Source organism: Miscanthus floridulus, chromosome 4 (genome assembly GCF_019320115.1).
Source record: "Miscanthus floridulus cultivar M001 chromosome 4, ASM1932011v1, whole genome shotgun sequence".
NCBI classification, from domain to species: Eukaryota; Viridiplantae; Streptophyta; class Magnoliopsida; order Poales; family Poaceae; genus Miscanthus; species Miscanthus floridulus.
This window is the reverse complement of record NC_089583.1, coordinates 20,817,422-20,838,122: the sequence shown is the minus strand read 5'-3', so window position 1 is coordinate 20,838,122 and position 20,701 is coordinate 20,817,422. Positions and strand designations below refer to the sequence as shown.

Genomic DNA, 20,701 nt, shown 5'->3' with positions numbered 1-20,701 from the left:
GTGTGGACTTCACCTAGTTTAACCAACACTTAGCCAAAAGGTTAGTCCACTAGTTGTCACTTAATTAACAAAACCAAGCTAGAGCTTTTCAAATGTGTGAGATGATAGTTTCATAATTTTTTCGCGCCATAAGTAACCAAGCAACATGTCTTTTCATTGCAACACATGAATATGTTTGCTAGTAAGTTATAAGTTAAAATTGCATGCACACATATGTTGCTTGTTTCAGGGAAAACAAAATTACAAGGCATGAATCCAGCTCAAAACAAATCAGAAGCCCATAAGGTGTAATATAGCATAACAATGACGAAGAAAGACAATAAAATCTGAAAATTTGAACTGGGCCGACTCTGCTACATCAATGTGCTAAATTAACCACACAAACCAAAACGTGAACAAATTTTGGCCCATGATCGTGGATGGGAGATAGAAAGATAGAAGAAGTGTTGTGACCCAGAGTCAATGGAGGCGGTGGCCTGCAAGAGGGCTTGTTCGTTGGCGAGTGATCCCTTGGGTCACAATATCAGACTAGCCATTGACTATGTCAGCCTCGTCAGAAGCATTAAGGTGACTAGTCAAGACGAGTACGGACTTGTTATGTATAGGAGATCAAAACAAGGGTGATGAAATTTTATAGGTTGATTTCGTGCATGAAGGCAGAGGGTCCAGTAATGCTCACATTCTAGCTAGGAGTTCTCACTATGAGAATGGGGCGCATGGCTGGCTCCTCGGCCCGCCTAAGGACATTTATATCAACTTTACTTCTTTGCTGTACATGGAGGCATTGTTTCCTTAAAAGGGAAACTTACCAAGCATGTGGCATCCATTAGACTTCAATTTATGACGAAAACTTTAACCGTTTGACATTTATAAAAATTGTTTGACAAAATGTATGCGATTTAAATGCATTACTTGCTCTTACATTCATCTAGAGACATGATCTAGTTTCTTAAACTACTAGAAGCATACCCGCGCGTTGTTGCGTGAATTAGAATGAAACTAGACTAAATTACTTGTATAAATAAATAAACGGTTATAAATTGATGGTAGTGGATGGTGTGGTATATACTAATGATGATAATTAAATGCATGTGATAGTGGATTGCTGAGGTGAACTGCTTGCCTTGTCGAGATAGAATGGTTAATGAGGTTTAGGATTATAAGATATAGATATAGATATAGATATAGATAGATATCTATACCCATTACTAGAGAACAGACTTTAGAACGATGTTCCAATTTGGCATTAGCCTCGGCATTTTTTTGCCCCCGGGACTAGAAGGCCTTTAGTCCCAGTTGGTGTCTCCAACCAAGACTAAAGGTCCCTGCCCAACGGCTAAACCGGGACTAAAAGTCCTCCAACCTTTAGTCTCGGTTGGTAATACCAACCCAGACTAAAGGTAGACCCTTTAGTCCCGGTTGGTAACACTAACCCGGACTAAAGGACCCTTTAGTCCCGGTTGGTAACACCAACTGGGACTAAAGGTCCCCGGATGGGTTAGTTCAAAAGGAAAGCATCCCATCCATTGTTAGATGTGTTGTGTAGGTGGGGTGGTAAGCTATGCGCGAGGCAGTGCATGAGGTCTTGGGTTCGAATCTCATAGGGCACAGCGGTGGGAGGCATTATTTTTTTAAAGCTGGAAGGATCTTTAGTCCCGGTTGTGGCAAACCGGGACGAAAGAACAACACCTTTAGCCCCGGATTGCTAGTCCCGGTTGGGAAACCGGGAGTAAAGCTGGTTCCCAACCGGGACTAAATCTCATATTTGTAGTAGTGACCTAATAATAAAGAGACAAAATTTCAGTCTATTTTTTGGTTTGTCTATTTTTTTTGTTTGTCTCCTTCTAACTAGTGGACAATAGAGAATTTCTTTCGTCCAGACTTATATATATAACATGTTGAAAGGTCACTAGTTTGGTTTTGATAATTGAGTGACAACCTAGGTGGACTAATGTGTTTAAATATGAGATACACATGTGATTAGTCCACAGGTACACTTGTGTGAGCAACTCATGCCATGACGATGAAGATGTCTTGGATTTGTTGCAAGGATCATGTGACTAAGGTGGATAAGATCAAGACAAGACTTGGATTGATGGACCGGTTGCAAGCGTGAAGGGCAGGTTGGAGGCTTTGGAGCGATGGACCACGTGGCGGTAAAGCTTGAGCAAGACTTGGCGCCGATGGACGAAGGCAACGGGGAAAAGCAAGTGAGGTCAAGATCGATGAACCAACAAGATCACGTGATGATATGAAGTGGATCATATCATTTGTTGATCGTGTTGGTGCATATGTTGTATCGACATTGGAGGAGATGGAATGGAATGCGCAAGGCAAATGTATATTTGTAGGGCATTTTATTTCACCGGTTATAGATGAGTAGAAAAGTTTATGACCAGATTTAGGATAGATGGCCATACTATCAAGAGGGGCCATATCGGCCATCTAGTGCCACTCGAGTGATCTAACTTTGCATCGTTGCTAGGATCGAGTGGCCATAATGAAATGAATGACTAATCCTTTGAAAAAAATATTTGTGAAATGCTAACACACTTGCACATGGTGGTGCCCACTTGGTGGTGTTGGCACATTTACAAAGCAGAAGTTGTTGGAGTTGAATTGGATCAACTTGGAGAAGGAAAAAAGGTTTTTCGGTGTGCTCCGAACTATATGATGGTTCTTGGATTAGAATTCTGTATTGGTCCATTATGCTTTGGATCATATATGCAAGTGGGATGTGTAGCCCTCTGAATAAGCTTTCTAAAATGTACAAGATCATCGAAATCAGACTCCAGAGCTAAGAGTTATGGTCGTTTTAGTGATGAAAGGTCTGTGACCGGACGCGTCCGGTCGAGAGTCCGATCAATGTTTCTTTCACAAGCAGAAGCGACTGGACACTAGGAGAGTCCGATCAGTGATGACTTGACGTGTTCGATCATCATAAGAGTCCTCTGGAACCCCTCTTTAAGTGACCGGACTCTGGGAGAGTCGAGTCCGGTCATAGGAGAAATGGGAGTCCAGTTAGTTGTGCAGAGGCGTGTTGGTGACCGGACTTGGTGTCGGAGCGTCCGGTCGCTAAACCTAGGCGCGTTCGGTCAGGAGTATGCGCGCGTGGGAGCTAGCCGTTGGCGAGCAACAGTCATCTTCGAATAGCGAGGCTATGTGGCTGCATCTCATTGATCGGACTCTGGATCAGACTCTAGACCTGACTCGGGGTGAGTCCGATCAATGCGCAAAAATTAGGATGAAGCGGGTAACGGCTATTTTAGCCCTTGGGGCTATTAAAGGAATGTGTGGCCCGCCTTGGCACATGCTTAGCACCCTTGGTACTTAGTGTCCTTACTTGGGGAGTGCTAGGAGAGCCTCTAACTTACTTGTGCACATAATGGTTGCATCCGATTGCGAGTGAGTGATTCTAGTACGATTGCATTACGAGAATTACATCAAATGGCACTAGATGATCGAGTTACAAGCCGGTGGTGCTTGTTACTCTTGGAGGTTGCCACCTCCTAGATGGCTTAGTGGTGGTCTCCGTTGAAGCACGTAAGAAAGCTTGTGCGGTGCTCCGGAGAACGATTTGTGAGGGGTACCATGCTCACCCCGCGGGAGCCGTAAAGGGCAACACTAGTAGAGCGTGTCTTTGAGCTATCCTTACTTTTGGGATAGGTTCTTACGGTGCCAAATGTGTGGGCTTGGCGGGTGATGCCAATTAGCCGCCGAACCACCAAGTGAGCGGTCGACACAACGGGAACTAGTTTAGTGGCAACCAAGTGAACCTCGGGATAAAAATCACTGTGTCATCCTCTTTCTGTTGGTTTGCAATACCCTTACACAAGCTTGTAATTACTTTCACATTCATTGTTGTTGTGTAATTGCTCTTGTAATTAGTTAGCTTGTGTAGCTTGCTAGTTACCTTCTTGCTTGTGTAGCATAGAAGTAGCTCCCTTGCGTGACTAATTCGGTTTGAGTAGTCTTATTAGTCGCATTGCTTAGTTTGTGTAGCTAAGTAATTTGCACTATATAATTTGACTTGTATAGCCTTGTTACTGAGCACTGCTAGTGAGCATAGGTGGTTTTGTGCTTTTGCTTACTAGCATGTGTAGGAACTTCCCCGTTGCTTGAAGTACTATTAGCATAGGTTTATGTGACCTTGCTGCTAGAATTGATTAGGTGAGCTCTAACTAGCCGGCACCTTTGTTGTCTAATTAGGATCTTTATAAAGTGCTTGTGAACTTAGATATAGGGGTGTAGTTTTGACGAAACCGTCAGTTTTAATTCCGTATTTGTTTTGGTTAGCCGATGTAATTAATTTTAGAAATGACTATTTATCTCTCATCTAGTTCGCCGTCTCGACCCTGCACACGGGCTCATACAAATTAATAGTTTGAGAATCTATATGATATCTGTGGACGAACTTAAAGATTGGTGGTGTATTTCACTCAGTTTATATTGTCTGAACCTTAGCACTGACATTGGACCCTCAATAAATAAATGGTAAAAAGGCCATTTTATTTGTTTCATAGTTGAGCACCTCCTTCTCAAATCTTATGGCTGATCAAAGTACTGATGTAGAATAAAAAAGATATACATTGATATTCACATGCTACTAAAATAGTGAGACGGATAGTTCACATGCCCGGAACTAAGTAAATACTATATAGTTCACGCGATTCGACGGAACCTTTCAAATTTGGATGCTACAAAGAACGTAATTCTATTTTAGTATTTTAAATTTAATTAATTATAGATAAAAAATCATCAACATTTATGATATCAAATAAATACCATTAGAATAAATATGAAATATATTTTTATAATAAATTAATTTAGAGTCATAAATATGAATACTATTTATTAGAAACCTTTTCAAACTTAAACCACTCTAGCCGGCATACAAACTTGTAGTTGCATTCTTTTTAGACAGAGATAGTATTTGATTCTGACAAGCCAGTCATAAATGTTTGCACCTGCACTTGGGTACTCTTCTTCTAAGGCTCTGTTTAGATCCCATCAAAAACAAAAAATTTTCAAGATTTCCCGTCACATCAAATCTTGCGACACATGCATGGAGCATTAAATATAGGTAAAAAGAATAATTAATTGTACAGTTTGTCTGTAATTGGCGAGACGAATCTTTTAAGCCTAAATAGTCCATAATTGGACAATTTTTACCAAATACAAACGAAAGTGTTACAGTAGCCAAAAGTTAAAAATTTTCGGAACTAAACGCGCCCTAAACTAAAAGATACCCGCGTGTTGCTACGGCTAAAACGAATAATTTGGAATGAAAGTCAGTGGGATGAGCTACGTGGATAACTTGCGATTAGAGGTGAAAGCTACTGAAATGATATAATTATTAGTGGGAAATGATGTGAATAATTAGTAGGATATGATGTGGATGACTTGCATGTTAAGATAGACTTGTAGTGGGATTAAGGTCCTGTTCGTTTCTCTTATAGTTCATATTTTTCAGCTTCTTTTTTCAGCCGGAACATTGTTTTTCTCTCACAACAAATTAGCTGGAAGAATATTTCGGTTTGTTTTTTCAGCGAAACGAACGGAGCCTAACTTTATAAGAGATATAAATATAAATATAGATATAACTATTAGTAGGAGATGATGTGTGGGGTATGATGCAGATGGCTTGTACGTTAAGATAGATTTGCAGTGGGAATTAACTTTATAAGAGATATATAGATATAGATATAGATATAGATATAGATATAGATAGATGGTATAACTATTATTAGGAGATGATGTGGATAATTAGTTGGGTACGGCGTGGATAGCTTACATTCTGAGAAAGACATATATAATGGCCTTGTTTAGTTCCACCCCAAATTCCTAAAAAGTGCTACAGTACCTGTCACATCGAATGTTTACGGCCCGTGCATGGAGTATTAAATGTAGACGAAAAAAAACTAATTACACAGTTTGGTGGGAAATTGCGAGACGAACGTTTTGAGTCTAATTAGTCTATGATTAAACACTAATTGCCAAATAAAAACGAAAATACTATAATAGACCCAAATTCCAACTTCCTACGACTAAACAAGGCCTAAGAGATATAGGTCACATCTTGTCCACGCCAAGATCAGTGTTCGCATTCACACATCGATCAAGCTCCAAGAAGAAGATTACCATTCATGGCAAAAATCCAACAAGCAGGAGTCTTCTCCTCGGCACATCGTGGTGTTCCCATGGCTCGCCTTCGGCCACATCATCCCCTTCCTCGAGCTCTCCGAGCAGCTCGCCAAGCGCGGCCACTTCGTCACCTTCGTCAGTGCCCCGAGGAACCTCGCCAAGCTGAGGCCTGTCGCCGCCGACGTTAGGCCGCGCATCCGGCTCGTGCCACTGCCCCTGCCGCTCGTGGATGGCCTCCAGGACGGCGCCGAGTAAACGGCCGACGTCCCGCCGGAGAAGGTCGAGCTCCTTAAGATCGCCTTCGACGACCTTGCCGCCCCCTTCGCCTCCTTCCTCGCCGAGGCTTGCGCCGACGGGGAGGCCAGAGAAGGGCACTCCAAGAAGCCCGACTGGATCATCCTCGACTTCGCGCAGCACTGGCTTCCGCCCATCGCCGAGGAGCACAAGGCACGTACCTATCACAGCCATAGCACCTTCTCGTATTTCGTCCGAGTGTCTGACCGACCGTCTCCGTGGCAAGTGCAGGTGGCGTGCGCGGTGTTCCTTGTTAGACTAAGCAATGTGTGGTTGCATATATTAGGCTAGGCACCGTGCGGTTGCATGTGTACCGTGCGGTTGCATGTGTGTATAAATATGTAACCGATGCAATCAATAGATCTTATCCCTTACATTCTTTCATGGTATCACAGGGGGTTACGATCCCCGCTTCCGCAACCCTAGCCGCCGCCGGTCCTCACGACCGACGCGGCCTCGCCGTCGCTGGGCCTCGCGCTCGCCGGCCGCACGCGCGCCCCTGCGCCGTGCCTTCCCTCCGCCGCTGGGCCAAGGCTCGCCGGAGTCCCACACGTGCGCCGTTCTGATCGCGCCGCCGACCGATCCATCCGCGCCGGCCGCCGATCCCATCGCCACGTCGCGCGCCGCCACGACCGATCAGTCCACGCCGCCACGGTCCGTCCGCGCCGCCACGACACGATCCGTCCGCCCGCCGCCGGTTTCCTGCCTCTACCCCAACCATGGCGGAGACCGCAGCCGAGCGCGCCGCCCGGGAGGCCCAGGAGCAGCGCGACCGGGAGGTGGCCGCCGCTGCCCGCGCCAAGGCCCTCGACGAGTACGAGGCCAAGTACGCCGACGTCCACGCCGCCGCCATCGCTGTTCTCAACATCAAGGTGCTCGTGCCCGTCGTCCTGGATCGCGTCGCCAACAACTACACCCGGTGGCGCGCCCTCTTCCTCGTCGTCTTGGGCAAATATGCCCTCACCGATCACGTCCTCACCGATGTGGTCAATGATGATCGCCCGGCGTGGCTGCAGATGAACTGCACCGTCCTCACGTGGATCTACGGCACCATCAACCCCGACCTGCAGCAGTCCACGATGTTGAAAGAGCCCAACGCGCGGGTCGCATGGGTACATCTGGAGGACGAGTTCCTCGGGCAGCGCGAGTCGCGCGCCCTCCTGCTGTCCGCCGAGTTCCGCACCGTCAAGCAAGGCTCATCCTCCATCACGGACTTCTGCCGACGCCTCGAGACGATGGCCGCCTCTCTTCGCGAGTTTGGCGACCCCGTTGGCGACCGCACCCTCGTCCTCACCCTGCTGCGCGGCCTCAGCGAGAAGTTCCGCCCCATGGTGACGAACATCAAGCTGCGACAGCCGTTCCCCAGCTTCTCGGAGGCGAGAACCCTGCTGCTCCTCGAGGAAATCGACCTCAACGACTTCGCCGGCGACGCCGGCACGTCCTCCAGCAGCACCACGCCGGCCGCGGGCGCACCGGCGCTCCTTGCGGCCACGGGCTCCACCAACACCGCATGGCGCCCCCCTGCCGGCGGCCCTGCTCCTTCTGGCCGCAACCAGGGCGGCGCGCCCACCGGCCAAGGCAACGGCAACCAGGGCGGCCGCTCCGGACGCCGTCGCGGACGCAACAAGCAGCAGCAGCAGCAGGCGCCGCACGGGCAACACCAGCGCCCGCCGGCGCAGTACCAGCCCTGGGCGTACTGGCCACCGCCCGCTCCGGGGCCGATGTACAGACCGCCTGCTGCAGGGTACATGGCCGTGCAGCAGCAGCAGCAGGCGCCGCACGGCTACCAGGCCGCTCCACCCGGCTTCGGCCTGCCACTAGGCTTCGGCGCACCATCCGGCTACGGCTACGGGGCGCCTCCACCACAGCAGCAGCAGCCGTGGACGCCCATGCATGGAGGCAGCTTCGACACGTCCTCGCTCGCCAGCAACTTCAGCACCATGACGCTCTCCCCTCCCGGCACGGGCGAATGGTATGCTGACTCGGGCGCTGACTCCCACATGGTCAACAACGCTGGTATACTCACCACCTCTCACCCTCCCTCGTCATCGCATCCTTCATCTATCATTGTTGGTGATGGGAACTTACTTCCCGTTACTTCCGTTGGATCACACTCCTTTTCGAACACTGGGCGTCCTCTAGTCCTTTCTAATGTTTTAGTTTCTCCAAACATTATTAAGAATCTGATTTCAGTTCGCCGTTTTACTACTGATAATAATTGTTCCATTGAGTTTGATCCCTTCGGCCTTTCTGTGAAGGATCTTCAGACACGGAGCGTGATCGCCAGGTGCAATAGCACGGGCGACCTTTACCCGTTCTTCACGCCATCCAGCACCACTGCCCTCACTGCTGCTGCATCTTCCACCACTCTATGGCATCGTCGTCTCGGTCATATCGGTTATGAGGCTTTGTCCACGCTCATTAGTTCCAATGCTATTCCATGTAATAAGCGCCATGCTACTCATATTTGCCACGCTTGTCAGCTTGGTCGCCATGTGCGCCTTCCTTTTAGCATGTCAAACTCTCGTGCCTCGCACGCCTTTGATTTAATACATTGTGATCTTTGGACATCCCCAGTTGTTAGTGTGTCTGGCTACAAATATTATCTTGTTATTTTAGATGACTGCACACACTACACTTGGACGTTTCCTTTACGCCTCAAATCCGACACAGTTTGGTGCCATTACTCACTTTTTTTCCTATGTGCGTACGCAGTTCGGCTCCTCCATCAAGGCAGTCCAGTGCGACAACGGCCGTGAATTCGACCATTCTTCGGCCCGCACGTTCTTCCTCACTCATGGAGTCGTTCTTCGCATGTCCTGCCCTTACACTTCACAGCAAAACGGGCGGGCCGAGCGCATTCTTCGCACTATAAATAATATTGTGCGCTCCATTCTCTTTCAGGCTAGTCTTCCTCCCGTTTATTGGGCTGACTCCTTGCACACTGCAACATATCTTCTCAATCGTCACCCCACTAAAACCCTCGACGGCCTCACTCCTTTCTTTTCCCTATATGGCACGCAGCCTACGTATGATCACTTACGCGTTTTTGGCTGTGCTTGCTATCCCAACCTATCATCCACAGCTCCACATAAACTTTCACCTCGATCCACTCTGTGTGTGTTCCTGGGATACTCCACTGATCATAAGGGTTATCGGTGTCTTGATCTTCACACAAACCGTATCATCATCTCTCGCCATGTCACCTTCGATGAGACGGTTTTCCCCTTCGCCGATATGTCCTCTTCCCCCCAGGACCACACCACACTTGAGTTTTTGGATGCTGATGATTCCTCTTCGCCCGATGGCGCAAGAGCTGTGCTTGCAGGTACCCGCCTCCCCGGCAGCATGGATGCTGCTCCGGGGGGTCATACCGATTCTCTGGCCACGGGCGGCCTCGACCCCACCACCTCGGCCCCGGGCGGCCACGGCCTGGCCTCGGGCGGCCACGGCGCGCCGGCCACGGGCGGCCACGGCCCGGCCACGGGCGGCCACGGCGCGTTGGCCATGGGCGGCCACGCCTCCTCTCCAGCTGAGCTGGCCACAGGTGCTGCTGGTGGCCCCGCTTCGACCGCGCCTGGTGCCACTGCCCCTGCGGACGGTCCGTCCCAGGCTGCTGCCAGTGGCGCCGGGCACCCAGCCGGCCGCACCACCGCCACAGTTCCTCTCCAGCAAGCACCTGTCGTCAACACACACGACATGCGCACACGCGGCAAGGACGGCATCCGGCAGCCCGTTGACCGTCTCAACCTTCACGCGGCAACGCTGTCCCCTGTGCCTTCCTCAGTCCATACTGCCCTGACTGACCCCGCATGGCGCTGTGCAATGCAGGATGAGTTTGACGCTCTGCAGGCTAATGACACATGGACCCTGGTGCCTCGACCGTCCGGGGTCAACCTTGTTACTGGGAAATGGGTGTTTCGTCACAAGTTCAAGTCTGATGGCTCTCTGGACCGTTACAAAGCTCGTTGGGTACTCCGCGGCTTCACACAGCGTCCAGGTATCGACTATGATGAGACTTTCAGCCCAGTGGTCAAACCAGCAACCATCCGCACAGTTCTTACTCTGGCACTCTCTCATTCATGGCCTATTCATCAGCTTGATGTGAAGAATGCATTTCTCCATGGCATCCTGAATGAGACAGTATATTGTGTTCAGCCTGCTGGTTTTGTTGACACTTCCCGCCCAGATTATGTGTGTCGGTTGAACAAGTCACTCTACGGTTTGAAGCAAGCACCCCGAGCCTGGCATCATCGCTTCGCCCGTCATATCACTTCTCTCGGATTTGTTGAGGCGAAGACTGACAGTTCTCTATTCATATACAGCCGGGGTACTGATGTGGCATTCTTGCTTCTCTATGTTGATGACATTGTTCTTACAGCCTCCTCTTCGAGTTTTCTGCAGCGGATCATCCATGCTCTCCGCCAAGAATTCTCTATGACAGATATGGGGGCTCTTCACCACTTCCTCGGCGTCAGTGTGCAGCGTCAGAGTGACAGCTTGTTCCTCTCACAGCGTCAGTATATTTTGGACATTCTTGACCGTGCTGGTATGCTTAGCTGCAAGCCTTGCAGCACACCTGTGGATACTCATTCCAAGCTTTCTGCCGATGGAGCTGCCGTCACCGACCCCTCCTCCTACCGCAGTATTGCTGGTGCTCTTCAGTATCTCACTTTTACTCGTCTAGATATTGCTTATGCTGTCCAGCAGGTGTGCCTCTACATGCATGACCCCCGGGAGCCTCATCTGTGCGCTATGAAGCGCATTCTTCGCTACCTTCAGGGTACCTTGGATCTTGGTCTTCATCTTCACCGGACCTCACCTGTAGATCTGACTGTCTACACAGATGCAGATTGGGCGGGCTGTCCTGACACGCGCAAGTCCACTTCTGGCTATGCGGTGTTTCTCGGGGACAATCTCATCTCGTGGTCATCCAAACGTCAGCCTACAGTGTCCAGGTCCAGTGCTGAGGCGGAGTATCGAGCTGTGGCAAACGGCGTTGCTGAAGCCTGCTGGTTACGACAACTACTGCAAGAGCTTCATCATCCTCTTCGCCGTGCTACCGTGGTCTATTGTGATAACATCAGTGCTGTTTACCTCTCCAGCAATCCTGTCCAGCATCAGCGGACCAAGCATATTGAGATTGATTTGCACTTCGTGAGAGAGCGAGTCGCCCTCGGTGAAGCACGCGTCCTGCACGTTCCCACTACGTCTCAGTACGCCGACATCTTCACCAAAGGTCTGCCGACATCAGTCTTCACGGAGTTTAGGTCCAGTCTTAATGTTCGCGGTGCTCCCAGTTAAAACTGTGGGGAGTGTTAGACTAAGCAATGTGTGGTTGCATATATTAGGCTAGGCACCGTGCGGTTGCATGTGTACCGTGCGGTTGCATGTGTGTATAAATATGTAACCGATGCAATCAATAGATCTTATCCCTTACATTCTTTCATTCCTGATCTTCCCTGCGGCCTGCGTCGCGTTCGTGGGCCCAAAGGAGCTCAACGACGCGCACCCGCCATCCGCGGCGGAGGACTTCACCGTTCCGCCGCCGTGGATCCCTTCTCCGTCCTGTCTCGCATTCCGCGGCCACGAGGCTGAGTGGACCGCAGGGGGGTGGCAGCCCAACGCGTCCGGCATCTCCGATGTCGGCCGCATCTGGGAGACGACGCAGCGGTGCCCGCTCATCGTGCGCCGTTGCAGCCACGAGGTCGACGGCCCGCTCTGCCCCCTCCTGGAGCACTACGGAGGAGTCATGACAACAGTTAAGGACGCCAAGTGCCAACCAATGGTCCAACGTTAATGTATGCATCCATCAATAAATATGAGAAAGATCAAAGGAATTGCTACTCTGTTTTTTCAAAATTTTGAGGTGGTGAACACTGAACAGTAGCCATCGGACGTGTCAATTCAACTGTCCCTTTCTTCTTACCGACGGTGAAAACCACTCTCCATTTTGGCTCCTCCGCCGATCGTCGGTCGCCTCCCAACCTCAGAGGTGTCTCCACCGCCAAGCCTGCCTCCGCTGCTCTTTGTCGTGGGGCTATTGTCATGACTCCTCCGTCCTTCCTTGACCCAATTGCCATCCCCCTGCCCGCCTCCTACCGTCCTGCGTCTGGCCGACCTACCTCCTCCATGTCCCTTTCTAAGGCTGCAGGGTGCAATTAGACCCCTCTAACACCAGAATGAAGCGATCGACGTCACCTAAGGGACACCAAGTTTAGAGGCGATTGAACAACAGAAGTGAAAGACAAATCACCCCAAGCAGAGGTGCTAGTTCACCTAGTTCCCACGTCCATCTATCCATCAATTATTTCTCATCCCTCCTCTCTCAACTCTAAGAGCGAGTATAATAGCAGGCTGTAAGCTGACTAAATGCTGAGGTGGAGAAGAGAGGAGAGGAGAGAGAGGAGAAGCGGGCTGTAAGCTTACAGCCGGCTTGGGCACAAGAACCAAGAAAGTCTGTGAGAGAGACAAGTGTGCCATGTATTAACTGTAAAGAGCCAACTATTGTATGAGTGGGCTGAGAGAAGGCTGCAAGGAACCTTACAGTCAGCAAGCCTGCATTATTAGCCTTGCTCTAAGGGCCTATTTGGAACAAAGATACAAGGACACATATATCATTAGAATCAGTGGCGGAGCCACATTATAGTGGGCCATGGCCCCCCTACCCTGCATGAAAGTTTGTACCGGATGCATACCGTAATCAATTCATTTCTCTCTCGTATAGCCCTGTGACTCTGTGAGAACTATCTTACGGTTCTATTTGTTGATTTGTTTAGGCCATATAGACAAGGGGCTATGCGCCATGCATCATCTCATGTTGAGCTTGTACCGTACTAGTGGCGGGGCGCGCGCCTTCGCGCGCCCGTGCAAACACAAATCTGAGCGAGTTGGTCTGAGAGATGGATCAATATAGGACTGAAGTGTAAATGTTTAATTGCGCAATACAGGTATGAAACTAAAATGGTTCATGGATTTAGTAATATCATGAATCGAAGACCTAGGAAAAAAGTATTGGGTCCTTTACTCATCCCTGACACAGCATAGCAATACAATGAAGAAAAGCGCTCACGTACATAGAAGAATCTCTAGAATAATAGACTATCCTTGGCATACACAAGGTCCTCAGAATATGTTCAATCAGCTACACAAGCATATGTCGCTTACATTTATGGCTATGGAGATCATGGTGGTCTCCTCTACTTCAGCCTTTTTGGGATTAGTTCATGACAATGGAGATCATGGTGGTCGCCTCTTCTTCAGTCTTTTTGGGATCAGTTCATGGCAACCTTCATTAGGACTCCCTTGGATAAGCGCACAAAAGGATAGAAGAAGCCTAGGAAAAGTATACACAGGTAAATCTGAAGTGGGATCCAGCAGATATTGATTAATGACAAACCATTTGTTTCGAGGCTCCAATATGTGCTACTCCTAATGTTTGATTTGTCGATTGTTAATATGTATGGTATATTTTTTTTTTGTGACCGAAGAAGCTAAAGAGGAGAACGTTATTTACTAACATTACAGAATAGAGCAGTAAGTATACTTGAAGCAGTGATATTAATATACAAACACCAAGTCCACGACGAAGGTTCTAAATAGGCTGACTTTTTGCTATGTACAGAGAACCTGAGATGGTAAGGCAATGGCAGGTGTCTTTGAGTTGCAAAAGAGAACCTGAGATAGCAAGGCAAAGGCAGGTGTCTTTGAGTTGCAAAATGTAACCTTACGCGTCTGGCAAAAAAAATGAAGCGGCCATGCCATCTTGTTCTGTGGCACCACTCCCTGCAGGAACATAATCAATCAAGAAAAAAATAGGGAAAGAATTTGTATCAGTTAACTGTGGGCATCCCTTTTTGTCCAAAAAAGCATAGTTTTAGCATAACTACAAAGTAAGGTTACCTATGGATATCGAACTAAGAATCAAACTGGTAGACAGTTTTTGGAATTAGAAATTAGCAATGTGAGGTAACTGCCAACTTCCTATGACAAAACAGGAGCATGCAAAGCACCAGAGGCTGAAATTTGTTTAAGGAATTTTCGCTGAATAATTCCAGCAATGGATATAATTCGGAATTAGATGGTCGCCGAGGTATCGACTGTGTCTCTGACATTTACTGTTAATTAATAGAAAACAGATTACTCTTTAGAAGAATGTAAGCATGCATAAATTTGCTCTAGCCCATAGTAGAATATGAAGTTGGCCAAATAGAACCACATATTCTCAAAAGAGCGTAGCATATGCAATAGTAATCTACACATCATACAAAGAATTTGTGGATCACTCAAAAATATTAGGTTCGACACACCAACAGGATGAACCAATATTCAGACACCACCAATACAGTAGGTTTGGCCAATTTCGTTGGATCAAACTAAAAGCTATAGTAAATCACTGTAAAGACATATATGCAGAAGTAATCCAACCGTACCTGACAATTCAATTACCAATCAGAATAGATGGAAGCCACATCCGTGCACATTGCCCTGGTCTGTTGGCTCCCACTACAAATCGAATAGGTGTGTAGATGATCAGTCCTTTAAATGGTGGGGCAAGTTAGTAAAAAAATTCATAGAAGCTCATATAAGGATAATTGACATAGCTAAGCCAATACTCTCTCCATAACTAAGCTGACCATGGCATACATCTGACCTTTCATTATGACATTTAGGGAAACAAAATGTTGAATTTGAAGTACAGAAAATCTAATGCCGAATTGGCTCTTGGTTGGTACCAGTAAATCAGATACGATAAAATTTCGCATGGCACTGCTAATAACTTGACTGATGATAGCACATATGTAAAATTAGGCGGTCAATAAAATACAATATTGATGTGCGGAACAAATGTGGCTCATAGGATATCCCTAACTCAATATCTTTGTAGTAGTTGAGGCTGGTCATTACCATAAGTATTACTTGCCCATGGGAAGCTAAAGCCAAATGACAGGAATAATTATTCTTTTTGGAACATTGCATATCAAGAAACTTTAACTCTGAATTTTGTGAGGAAAATGCATGGTCATATAAACAGTTGCGTGTCCCCCAAATCTGACTAAATAAATTGGTTTCAATTCAAGAGCTAATGGATTCTTCTTAACGAAACAATACAGAGCTTTTCTGCATTGTTTTGAGAAAAAAAAGAGCTAACTGATTGAGCTTTGGAATGGAAGCCATCAATTCATGTAATCAGTAACCCATTTTATTCATAAATTTTTCCATGAGAACTCTTGAATCCTCTCTTTTTCTAATCACAGAAACACAGGAAAGGGAGATGGAGGGGAAAGTAGCTAGGGGGCATCAGACAGAGACCTGGATTCAGAAGGGTTGCATTCATGGGACTACTTGAATCATAGCTGTAGTTCCCCTCGCCAATTTGCTGCCTTGGTTGAGGGATGTGAGAAACATGAGCGTCAAAGTTTAGACATGGTAAAATGACAGGAAATTTATAAGGGAAAATATTTATTGAGTTTCTATTTTTTAATACCTAAACAACTCAACTGAGATACTACATGAAATAGAGGAGCAATATGAATTGGAGGTTACCTTGTTTGCTAAATGTGAACTGAAGCACTCCAATTATACTTTTCCCAGTCGCATTTGTTGGCCATAAAAAACAAAAGGAACTATTAGGCTAGGTAAAATTACGGATAGAAAGACTAATGGAATTAGGGATCAGTATGATATATCATGTGTAACTAAATAAAATATCATGGTCATAAGAGTGCTAACACATACGAGAGAGAAATCCATAAGCTTAGTTGAGTTGGTCTACTTTCATTGATGTAGGTCTATATCAAGGCATACAAAACTTCACATTGTTGTTGAAGAGGCAGCCCTGATGCCAGAACTTCTGCGTGGTTCCTATTCCGAAGCAGGCAGCAAAAACACTGCTCCATATTTCTTCAAGGCTAACCAAGAACTCTAAATCAAAAGGACAACAAAAGAAACAAAGTTAGCTCAAACTGTCGAAGACCGAGATTCACTATTGGAAGTAAATTGACATGAAGAAGCATGTCTACCTCGTATCCCTAGCGAGTAGTCAAGCCAGATAGTATTTAATGAAAACACATAGGACATGGTTGGTACCATATAAGTGTAAGCTGAAGGCCTTATCTAGAAAAGAAAGGAAAATAATGAAAACACATAGGACAAAATACTTTTCCATCATAAACTGAAGGTAACAAAATATATGTTGACGTACATAAATTAGAAAGGCGCAACATGTAATCTGTTTGTCCTAAGATATTTTTGGGTTGTAGGCAGCGCCACCAAGTAAAGGAACACTCTATATAAAGGGCCTTATGAAATAAGAGGCAGTCTACAACCAAGCCATAGTAGTAGAGTATTTGGACGTAGCTGGTCAATAGAAGTAGGTAGTACTCAATATAGCAACCATTGTTAAGAGAAGAAAACCTCTAGAATTTCATGGTATCTTTAAAAAAAATTATTTCGTCCTATTATCTTGTATTAAATACATCTACAAACATCAATGCATAATGGTAAAAAATATTTTATACTAACCGTACACCCCTTAACCATGGACTTTTTTAATGAATAGTGTGGTCTTTGAATGTTGTCTCGGAAAAGGTCTGAGCACCTGGAACATTTTAGTATAAATTTGGTAAAAAAAATACAGGTTGGCTGGCTAAATAGTAAACTAAATGTGGAATTGAAACAAAATGAATAGAGAACCTGTATAAATAAAATATGTCCAAGGGAACTGTGTACCTTCTGATAGTTGCTCAAATCATTGCGTCGACACTTCGTAGCTTCATTCCTTCTGAGCTGAGCGGAACCAGGAGCTAGGGTTTCCTGTAGCAAAGATAGGTAGGGTTTGTAGAAAAAATAGATAGGGTTTTTAGCAAGCCAAGGAGAGGAGGAGCAAGAGAGAGAGAGCGGCCTCACCTGGAGCTCTCGCGCCTGAAGCCGTCGCATGAGGTTTGGTCGTGCCGGTGCGCCGCCAGCAGCCTCCGCGCCTGGACCCAGCCCGCGCCGGCGGCCTCCACGTGGGGCGCCAGGGGGGCGCTCGCCCCGTACTGCGCCGGGGTCCGCCCCGCCCGCACCTGCCGCCAGCGCGGGGCCCGCCCTAGCTTGCGCAGCGCCGTGGGCACCCTCGGCCTGCGGCCTTGAGAGAGACAGCGTCGAGATCAAGAGAGAAGGATGAATAGAGGAGTGGGGAAGGGGAGGAAGGATGAATAGAGGAGCAGGGAAGGGGAGGCGGGGGCGCGAGCTGCGGCGGCGTGGTGCGGGAGGAGTGGCGGAAGACGGGGAAGGAGAGGCGTCGGGGTCGGGGAGGGAGCCGGTGCGGGGAAAAGTGTGGGAAGAAGAGGAAGCAGAAGCCCAGATATATATCTGTTTCAATGGATCCAGATCGGTCAGAAACCTAAAGTTGGCGGATTCTGAAGAAGCTACCACAAATCATAGGGAGGTGAACAAAAGCAGCATGGAGCAGGTAGAAGCTAGGCACAGTAGAATCCGATTGAGCAGATCTGGTCCATCAAACCCGAGATCCAATGGTATTTTTTTTTGGGTGACGTGGATGGTGGTTCCGTCGGGAAACCATCGCGGGCTTGTTTAGGTAAATGTATATTGCAATCAATTCATTTCTCTCCCTCACAGACAAGGCTACACTACACACACATTAACAAATTTAACAATAGCGCACTAGCAATTGCGCAAGTATATGCTAATGTGCCCACCAGATATTGATTTGTCCATTCTACTTTAACTTTTTTTTTTCTCTTGCTACCTTTAGTAATTCATTGCTGTCATCAATTTAAGCCCCGTTCGCTTCGCTGAAAAAACAAGTCAAAACACTGTTCTGGCTGATTTATCGTGAGAGAAGAATACTATTCCGGCTGAAAAAAAGCTGAAAAGTACGGATTATTTGACAAGCGAACAGTGCCTTAGTTTACGTAGAACTTGAGAACAATAAAGACATTTCTATTGCATTTGAATTGTATGTACTACTGCTGGTTACTAGGGTGGCTCCGCCACTGATTAGAATGTGACAAAATGCAGGAACAAAGAAGAGAAGAAGTCCTCAAATAGACGGGTGAGGAAAAAAACATAGAAATCGATACCAATTTGGTGTTTCAAGCTCATGAATACAAAGAGCCCTGAAAATTTGAAACTGAAGTTAGCTTAATGTGGTCCGGCATGTACTCCGGGGAGTTCCCAAATACCCAGATGCAATTTTGGTATTTAATAGTCAGGCCAATTACAAATGTACATGTGATATATTTGAGAAGAAATTTGTGGATATTTATTTATTGCAAACAATTTGTGAATGAAAGCATTCTTGTCAATAGGTTCTGTAAACGTGGGTCAGTTTAGGTGAGCTCTGAAAATTCTGAGTGAATAAAAGAAAACATGTTTTGTGGTTGTGGGTAATGCTGGATCAGATCATATGGTTTTAATCTTTGACAAGTAATGGCCATTCACATTTTTGTCTGTTCATGTCACTGTATGGTACACTAGATTGAAGAATATCATCACCTGACTCCAAAATTAGGTTCAGTAAAGTGAAGCTAGTGATTCTGCATATTACAAATTTATTTATTTAACTAGACATAACTTGCTGAAAGAATATTTCTCAAACGCTAAACTGAAAACTGAACAGCGCATTGGACTATGAAACTTCAGAACTGCAGAAACTGGAGAACTGAATTGCAGATTTTTCAACCTCTCTCTTTGATTACATAGCATACTGTCAAATTAGTACTTTCCTAGAGTTTGTGTAGTTCAGTGATTCTAGTTTAGTAATTTTTTTGTGAACAGTATGTTCAAAGAACTTAACAGAGAGGCATTGTCGTTGCAAAAAGTGACCAACAAGTAAATATTTGTCGTTTTGCCGTACGTTGTGATCGGATGCGGCATAGCACTCAATGACACAGGGTTTATACTGGTTCAGGCAATGTGCCCTACGTCCAGTTTGAGTCGGTCGGTGACTTTATTCCTGAGCCCAGGTGCTCGAAGTTTGTTGTGGGGTTACAAACGAGTGGGAATAAGATAGGGACTGAAGGGCCGAGAGTGACGGGAGCTCCTACGTGTGCTAAGTATTGGAATGTATGCTCTATGTAGCTTTAGAATTTTAAAGCTGTGAAGCTGTTCGAGTGCTCAGAATGTCTGAAGCTAGCAGAGAGAAAGTCGGGATGATCGCCCTTTGTTGGGAGAGAGCGCATCCCTTTTATAGGTGAAGGGGACGGCCTTACAAGTTAGGAGAGAGAGAGAGAGAAAGAGAGCGTTCCCTAGTCTTGTTGCCCACGCCATCGGGTACAAGACAATTTATCGGCGCCCACAATACTGTTGATGCCCAAATGCACGTGGCAGGCTTCATCGTGTTCTTCTGGTATGGCAAATGTCGGCGCCTACCATACTGTAGGACAAATGTCGGCACCCACAACACTGTTCGTGTTTAGACATGTCCGGAAGGTTGCAAAGTACCCTTCTAGCATGGCCTGACAGTACTATCCTGCAGGTGCGCATGGTACGGTCTTCGGTATTGTGGTTTGACTTGAGAGTCTTACCTTATCTGCTCCGCCTGATTTCTTGGGTCCTCACCGAGCGGGTGTCCCCGGCCTGTCGTTCCCAGTCGGCTCCGACCGTGCCGGTCAGAGAAGAGCCGTAAGCAGAGGTTCGGTGTATTCCTGGTCGGAGAAGCGGGTCGAAGTCGGAAGCGAGCATCATCCACTCCTTAGCCAGGCCTTCCGATCGGAGAAGCGGGTCAGAGTCAGAAGCGAGTGTCACACCCTCCTTCGCTAGGCCTTCTGGTCGGAAAAGTGGGTCGGAGTCGGAAGCGAGCGTCGTCCCCTCCTTGGCCAGGCCTTCCGATCAGAGACTGGATCGCTCTTTTGGCCTGTCGTTAGGTATCTAGGCTGGCCTTAGAGTTGCGAGTTGTTTGTAATGCCGTCTGCTGGGCCAAGCTTTTTGCTAGAAAGCGGGCCCATTAGGGACCCCAGGTTTATGAACCCGACAGGAGCCCCCGAGCCCCCGGGCAATTTAGGTAGAATTGTCTGGGGGATTTTTCATTTTGCCGTTCCGCGACCTCGGGCCAACGAGGTTGTCTCCTTCCTCGCCTTCCATGAGTGCGGGCTAGGATATCCCGTGCACTCATTCTTGCGTGGACTCCTCAACGAGTAGGGCCTAGAGCTGCAGTAGCTCAATCCAACTGGGGTGCTGCACATTGCCGGCTTCGTCACCGTCTATGAGGCCTTCCTCGGGATGGAGCCGCACGTGGATCTATTAAGGTGGATCTTCA

The 20,701-nt window shown here is 47.2% G+C and overlaps 2 protein-coding genes across 4 annotated transcripts; one reads left to right on the top strand and one right to left on the bottom strand.

The window, feature by feature from the left end:
- The first annotated feature begins 6,843 nt into the window (after window positions 1-6,843).
- On the top strand, window positions 6,844-9,276 carry LOC136551112 (uncharacterized). 3 transcript variants are annotated; one of them, XR_010782441.1, is made up of 3 exons: window positions 6,844-8,454; window positions 8,697-8,880; window positions 9,154-9,276. XR_010782441.1 is itself a non-coding variant. In XM_066542700.1 (2 exons), the coding sequence occupies exons 1-2, from the start codon at window positions 7,158-7,160 to the stop codon at window positions 8,732-8,734; spliced, it is 1,326 nt and encodes a 441-aa protein (XP_066398797.1). In that variant the 5' UTR covers window positions 6,844-7,157; the 3' UTR covers window positions 8,735-8,932. The 3 variants fall into 3 exon arrangements, 2 of the variants coding, with proteins under 2 accessions (XP_066398797.1, XP_066398796.1); XM_066542700.1 differs by lacking the exon at window positions 9,154-9,276 and having other exon boundaries at window positions 8,706-8,932; XM_066542699.1 differs by lacking the exon at window positions 9,154-9,276 and having other exon boundaries at window positions 8,697-8,932.
- A 4,202-nt stretch (window positions 9,277-13,478) lies between these two features.
- Window positions 13,479-17,572, bottom strand: LOC136551111 (uncharacterized). Its single transcript, XM_066542698.1, has 8 exons — window positions 17,347-17,572; window positions 17,170-17,253; window positions 16,461-16,554; window positions 16,177-16,362; window positions 15,985-16,038; window positions 15,751-15,821; window positions 14,871-14,943; window positions 13,479-14,223 (listed from the first exon to the last, which is right to left on the bottom strand). Exons 1-4 carry the CDS (start codon window positions 17,374-17,376, stop codon window positions 16,235-16,237), a joined length of 336 nt encoding a protein of 111 aa, XP_066398795.1. The 5' UTR covers window positions 17,377-17,572; the 3' UTR covers window positions 13,479-14,223; window positions 14,871-14,943; window positions 15,751-15,821; window positions 15,985-16,038; window positions 16,177-16,234.
- Between the last annotated feature and the right edge of the window lie 3,129 nt (window positions 17,573-20,701).